The sequence below is a fragment of the Odontesthes bonariensis genome, chromosome 4 (genome assembly GCF_027942865.1).
Source record: "Odontesthes bonariensis isolate fOdoBon6 chromosome 4, fOdoBon6.hap1, whole genome shotgun sequence".
NCBI lineage: Eukaryota > Metazoa > Chordata > Actinopteri > Atheriniformes > Atherinopsidae > Odontesthes > Odontesthes bonariensis.
The window spans coordinates 33,454,975-33,462,267 of record NC_134509.1 but is presented as its reverse complement, the minus strand read 5'-3'; the positions used below and the strand labels follow the sequence as shown (position 1 = coordinate 33,462,267).

Sequence of the window (7,293 nt, the reverse complement as noted above, 5' to 3'; positions counted from 1 at the left end):
GCCTTCATCGTTGCACCCATAAACATATAAAGAATAATAAAAACAAATCTTTGTCTATGGTTCACATGCAACCAATCAGACACATTGATGCTAATGCTGCGCCACTCAGCCGCGCATGCGCGTTCTCACTCCAACTCCAACCCTGCAGCACGCAGCCTCGGGAAAACTTTTGCTAATAGTAGCTGAGAAGCATCCAGTAGCAATGATAAAACTGCCGATTCCTCCCTTGCTAATAACAGCATACACGGCAAAGACGACTAAAAAGAAGAAAACCTCCGACGAAAGGCGAGCTTTACACAAAGAGTTGAATCGAGCCCGAGACAGAACAAGAGTCAATATCGGAGCAGCTTTTCCGAGATGGAGAGAGCTACGGAAACAGAAAAGAATAAAATCAGACGCGGAGTTAGCCATATTTCTGCTGGACAGGTGAGTGACCCTGAATGATTTCGGTTTCTTTTTTATTGCAAGGTGGTAAGTGTATAGGTAAAAGTGTTAAAGTTACTGTAATATTTTAAAGTGCATACTTTATTGTGCAGCTGTTATGCTGCAAGTCAGGCTAACGTTAGCTTGCTGCAGGACTGTGGACTCTGGTTAGTGGAGTGTTGTGTGCGAATAGTTGAGATTTGCTTCCCCTTTTTCAGTTTCTCCAGTTTGGTTAAGGTATTTTCCACCCTCTGGTTTTATCTGGATTTTTTTTGTAAGTTAGTGTTGCAGACAGTAATGTAATGGTGCTTGAAGAAGTTGGCATACTCGCTCTCTTGCATCCGATTTAAAATTTGTTTTATTCTGTTCCTCTCTACAGCCAACACAACCATTTATATAGCATAATTTCTGCGTTATGTGTCTCCTCCTGTACACTGTACACAGCTGTCCCTGCACTCTCCCGGGAGAGTGCATCTTCAGCAGAAAGTCTCCCTCTGTGATGTGCCTGTGTGAACATCAGCCATAAAAAAAATATCAAATCAAATTTATTTGTGTAGCACATTTCATGTACAAAACAATTCAAAGTGCTTTATATAAAATAAAAGCATTGCAGCGGGGAGTGGAAGAAGCATTAAAAATACATGAAGATAAAGAGAAACAAATTAATTAATTAAAAACAAGCAACAGTCCAGAAAAATTAAAAGATATCGTGCAGATTTCATGCATAGACACGTGAGAACAGAAATGTTTTTAACCTGGATTTAAAAATGTCTCCATTTGGTGAAAGTTTAATCTCCACTGGCAGTTTGTTCCACTTGTTAGCAGCATAACAGCTAAATGCTGCTTCTCCATGTTTAGTCTGGACTCTGGACTGGACCAGCTGACCTGAGTCCTTGGATCTAAGAGCTCTGCTGGCTTTATATTCTCTGAACATATCACAGATGTATTTTGGGCCTAAACCGTTCTGGGATTTGTAAACCATCAGCAGGCTTTTAAAATCTATTCTGTGACTGACTGGAAGCCAGAGTAAAGATTTTAAAGCTGCTGTGATGTGTTCAGATCTCTTAGTCCGGGTTAAAACTCTAGCAGCAGCGTTCTGGATGAGCTGCAGATGTTTAAAGCTCTTTTTGGGAAGTCCAGTTAAAAGAGCATTACAGTAATGGAGTCTACTGGAGATGGATGAGTTTCTCCTGGTCTTTTTTGGAGAGAATCTTTAATTCTGTTGATGTTTCTGAGATGGTAAAAAGCTGCCTTGGTGACAGCTTTGACGTGGCTGCTGAAAGTCAGATCTGAGTCGATTTGATTTGATTTGATTTGATTCTTATTATTCTCTGTATCAAATTGCACGCACATTCTCTTGAACACATCCGATGGTCATGTATGTAAACGGAGCTTTTAGTCTCTAAAGCACAAATGAAAATGGCTGTGAGGGTGCCACATTGCTGAATTGTAGGAGAAAACACAGACACTTATGTCACATTCTGTATATTTCTTGCAGATATGATGCAAGCGCTTCACCTACAAAGTCATTTCCTGCCGAAAACAGGGGGTAAGATTGTGTTTGTTTTATTTTAATGAATTGACCGCAACATAATGAATCGACAGTAATATTCTTTAGACTTTGACTTGGCACGTTTCCCACCAATACAGTCTTCCTTCTTTCTCCTTGAAGCGGAGAAAGAAGCTTAAGTGTTTGACAGTTTAACTCAGAAAGTAGCTTATGTTCATTTTGAAGGATTCAACTTTTTTTGCTCCGTGCGTTTTTTGAAGGGAAAGCAAAATATTGTTGACAGCGTAATCCATTGAACATTCCTCCTGTGCATGATCACGAATTGGTCTGTTGGGTGAAGAGCTGTTATAGGGTGTGACAGAGATGGACAGAGGGCTAATTAAAGCCCTGCACACGGCTCCACAGGAGCAGATTTTATTATCTTCAAAATATGATAGTGGGTGGGTGAAAAAATAAAGAAAGGTGGGTGTTAATTGTGCTGAAAACATTTTTACAAACTCCCGTGGAAACCGTATCAAAGAGATAAATTAGGTTTCTGTGAACAATTTAAGCCCTTTGCATGAACTTTTACCTGACTGAGTTTCTTTCCAGCCACCAGTCCCTCTTTCAGAATAGTTTCTGTAAGTCTGACACATTGTCGGATATGTTTTCTTTAAAGCGTCAGCTTCTGTAAGATCCTCTCTGTAAAACGCAACCCGCCCTGCTCCTGATGGTATTTTCAGGAGACCATAAAGTGGTTTGATTTCAGTATTGACTGCAAATAATTTTTTTCTTTAATCAGAGGACATTTTGCAGATATATAGTTTATTTCTGCTCTGTTGTGGCCATAATGGAGCCACGTGTTAAAACTTCTCTCCAACTCTACAGTTGTGTTATTTCCTTTCTCCTTCACATGATAATACACTGATCAGCCATAACATTATAACCATCCGCCTAATATTGAGTAGGTCCTTATCATGTGCTTCCCACAGATTTTTTTTTTTTTTTTTTTTTTTTTCCGTCATCCTACATGTGTTTGCATCCGTTCAGCATGCACAACAGCAGGAATGCAGCAGTTATGAATACACCTGCACATTTCATGTCAAAATGTCTTGGAATTTTTTAACTGACTTTGGTCACGATCACTTATTTCTCACACAGATATGATCACGAGTCAGTAACATTTGCAGTCTATAAAGCAGATGATTTGGCCATGAAAAGGTGTTACCGGGAATAAGGAAAGAAACCAGGCGTTTTAGTTTTTACTTTAATAAATGTATTTTCTGCAGAGAAGATGACTTTGCAAGACAGTGTCTGGGCTTCCACGAGGAGGAGGAAAGGTATGTTCTTGGTTCACACAGTTAAGCTTGAAATAATAGTTATCATGATGGGCCTTCAAATATGGCGCTTTTCCACTAGCTCGCTTCGGCTATTGCGTGTTTCCACTAGCACGCAGTACCTGCTACCGGGTAGATTTTCCATATCACCTCAGCCCTGGTTCCAAGCGGGCCGAAGCGTTACTGAAACGTGACGTCAGCCGACTGCCTTCCACTGATTGGCCGATGAGTGTCGTCACTTTTCAATCCTGTTTTGTCTGGCGGCCAGGGGTCTTCTCTGGCTCTCTTCTCTTGCCTTCTGTGCGACAAAAAGCCACAGGGTGAGCAGCAACACGAGCGCCTCGATGTCCTCCATGCTATCCTCCTCGTATGTTGCTGTTGTTGTTCTGGTCGCGCAGCCGTGTTACGACGCCCACGTCGAGGAGGCACGAAGTGATACTCGGTTGTAAATGGAAACACAACCGTGCCGAGCCGTATCGAGCCGTGCCGAGCTAGTGGAAATGCGTCAATAGTCATTAATGGTGCTTTTAGTCAATTCAGATATATGAGAAAACCTTGTTTGTATGTTTGTTTTTTTGCCACTGGAAACTGGAACATTTCTACATCTTTTTAGAATGTCATCGATGGAGATCATTGTTGGCATTGATGAAGACGACTTTAGCCATACTCCAGACTCAGAGTAAGTCTTTTTGCATGCACATTTTACGTGAACTGTGATGTGTTGAGTTTTATTGTCTAATACCTTTGACCTTGGACACAGTATTGACCAGGCAGATGATGGGATGTGTTCTCCAGAAGAGGGAGAAATTTCAGAGGAAGATGTTTCGGATGATGAGGACTACATGCCCGCTTCACGTGTCCAGTATGTTCTTCACCAAAAGCTCTGTCTCATAGAAAATGAGTTTTCTGTCTCATTGGGTCTTCTATTCCCACAGAACTGATGGTGCCATCACAGCCAAGACAAGCCTGAACGCCACAGTGCAGCAGCCACCAGCGATGGACCAAATTCAAGTCCACAGTGAGAACAGCATCATTGCTTTCATAACGTTCCATGGCTCATCCTTATTTTTCTGTCATGTTGACATACATCATTTGAAATGTAGCCCCTTTATGCCGCTCACAAAGAAAGGTGTTTAGGAATAAATGAGGAGTCTAATCAGAAACATAAATTGCTGTCACGGTGGATAAAAGAGAATGACTTCTCATATCTTGCAGCTTGAAAAAAGAAACCGCTCTAAGCTCTGGTAATGCATCTGTTCACAACAGGCTGGGTTGGGAATGATCTTTAATAAGCTTGTGCTGACACACCTTACTGATATCACTGGTGCTTGTTGTATAGATAGAAACTATGTTCCTTAACTATTTAATGATCAACTTTAATCAGCCTCGGTTTCTGCAAGACTTTCTAGCCCTGATAATGATCCCGTTCTCAGTTCTTGGGCTCAGGGATAAGTAAACGAGTTTTAAAATGCCTTGACAGACAGCAGCGTCTCACGTGGACCCTCTGAAACTGACAGAAGAATAAAAGGGGTGCGGGGGATTCATTTTAAGGGTCTGCACAGCGACCGTAGCTCATTCTCGGTCAAAATGTTTTGGCTGACTACTGGAGCCCAGTTGGAAATAATAAACACTTTTTCAGAGAAAGTCTTGAAATACCAGAAACGTGTACATGTGCAAAAGCCAAAGCTAAGAGGGTAACCCATGCTGCTGCTGCGCTGGCAGTGGGAACAGAATGAATCACCTTGTGTTCAATCCGCATTTAGATAACCTGCATTTCTGGGCTGAACTTTGTGTAAACCCTTTATAAATCATTTGTGGGTTGTATATCAGTATTGACTCTGATACAGTCTCTGTAGATTTGGTGTAAGCTATATTACTAAGGCATCTCCACATTTTATGACCAGTTTGAAAATGAGCTTGTGACGCTGTCATTTGTTTACAGAAATCATGCCTTATCATCAGATTGGGAACCAGGAAAAAAGTCCAGCTGAGAACCTCCACCAGGTGAGTAAAACAGTAATTGTTTCTAAGTAGAATTCATGCGTCCATCTGTGCAGCAGAAAAGGTCCAGGTGTATTGTTTCAGTGTTTGCTTTAAGTGAAGCCGAATCAAAAACTTACACTTTGTCTAATAATGTCAGTAATTCAGGAACTCCTTTTCAGTTCATTGACATTTTCGTTTAGAAAGAAATGGAATCCCGAGCCCAATGTTCTTACACGTGCTAAACATTATAACAGGATAAAGAGCACTTTGAAAAGATCTCGTCGGCAGAGCGACCCTCCTGGCCTTCGGGGACTTCCTCCGTACTTCCGTGGTCTGAGCTCGGGCGCACCCCAATGAAAACGCACTTGAACAAGGCGGGCGCAGAGGTAAAGCACCATGAGGCACACAGACCTGAAACACAGGACAAGAGTCCCAGCTCAGCACCTGTAGGGGAGTTGGACTCAAAAGGTGAGTGTCACCTTATTTCCCCCATCTTCTGTTAGCCATAAAAGATACAACATCTAGATATCTGAAATCATAGATGTTTGCTTTTTATGCCCGAAAAGCATTAAAACAATGGGGGAAAAAAAGCTTTTTCTTTTGATCTATAATGTAGGAATTGACTCCATGCTTGTCTGCATTCTCACTAATTCTTCACTCTTTTCTTAAGGCCAAACTCTTAGAAGCTCTGAAGATGCCAGCGAACACTCTCCTTATGACTCTCAGGAAACGCAGCCTGAGGAGCCAAAACCGCATCAGGGGCCTCAGACACCAAAGAACGACTACGTCTGTCCGACCTGCGGGAAAGTGTTCTCCCAGAACCAAGGCCTGAAACGACACCTCATGATCCATTCAGGAAAAAGACCTTTTAAATGCTTTACATGTGGAAGAGGATTCACACAGAGCGGAAACCTCAAAACACACATGAGAGTTCATGAAGACAAGAAGAAGCTCCTGGCGTCCTCATGATCGCTCACTTGTTGCTGTTGGCGTTTGTCGCACCCTTTGTGCTTTTCATTGACATTCTCGTTACTGTTCCTGTTTTTCCACACAAGTAAAACAAGCTACAAAGATCTGTTCCTGTATTTTCACTACTCGGTCTACAAAGTGTTGTCTCCTAATTTTAAAGTCCCTCTCATGGCAAGGAACAGACCACTTAAAGGGATAGTTCGCCTCTTTTGACATGAAGCTGTATGACATCCCATATTAGCAATATCATTTATGAACATTGACTTACCCCCTGCTGCGTCCTGTGAGCCAAGTTCCAGCCTCGTTTTGGCGTTGACGAAGGTAGTCCGGCTAGTTGGCTGGGGCTAGAAAAATAAAGTGTCTTGCTTCTAAAAAAAATATGCGTTCAAAAGATTAATACATTTGCATCACAAAATCGTTTTGCATGAAAAAGTCAGACCGCACTTCGCTTGGCGCTATTTTTGCCTCCCTTGATATCAATGCGTCCAGCCACCTGCCGATAGCTGCACCTGTTACGGTGTTTGCTGCTCGGAAGCAGGGGAGTGCTCGGCCTGCTCTTCGTCCTGCACAGTTTACATTGGCACATTGATATCGAGGGAGGCAAAAATAGCGCCAAGCGAAGTGAGGTCTGACTTTTTCATGCAAAACGATTTTGTGATGCAAATGTATTACTCTTTTGAACGCATATTTTTTTGAGAAGCAAGACGCTTTATTTTTCTAGCCCCAGCCAACTAGCCGGACTAGCTTCGTGGACGCCAAAACTCGGCTGGAACTCGGCTCACAGGACGCAGCGGGGGGTAAGTCAATGTTCATAAATGATATTGCTAATATGGGATGTCATACAGCTTCATGTCAAAAGAGGCGAACTATCCCTTTAAAACTCATCTCTGTTAATTAAAAATGCATTTTTTAAATTCTTTTCCCATTTACACATTTTTATTTTTAAAATAATCTAATTTTGCATGCAGGGATCTGTGAAGATACTTATTAGCTCTGCTTCACCTCATTCCCCCTCTGAATCTGGGAGGAAGCCTACCCACAGACACTCGCTGGATCTCCAGGAGATCGCTCCTTGTGTGTGTTCGGTTGAGC

General features: G+C 42.1%; 1 protein-coding gene across 2 annotated transcripts; it reads left to right on the top strand.

Annotated features, from left to right (window-relative positions):
* Positions 1–22: 22 nt before the first annotated feature.
* Positions 23–6,417, top strand: LOC142378999 (uncharacterized). Of its 2 annotated transcripts, none has more exons than XM_075464045.1 (9): positions 23–426; positions 1,922–1,972; positions 3,202–3,252; positions 3,863–3,928; positions 4,010–4,111; positions 4,185–4,267; positions 5,192–5,253; positions 5,487–5,700; positions 5,903–6,417. In XM_075464045.1, exons 1-9 carry the CDS (start codon positions 116–118, stop codon positions 6,199–6,201), a joined length of 1,239 nt encoding a protein of 412 aa, XP_075320160.1. In that variant the 5' UTR covers positions 23–115; the 3' UTR covers positions 6,202–6,417. The 2 variants fall into 2 exon arrangements, with proteins under 2 accessions (XP_075320160.1, XP_075320161.1); XM_075464046.1 differs by having other exon boundaries at positions 336–426; positions 3,207–3,252.
* Positions 6,418–7,293: the final 876 nt, after the last annotated feature.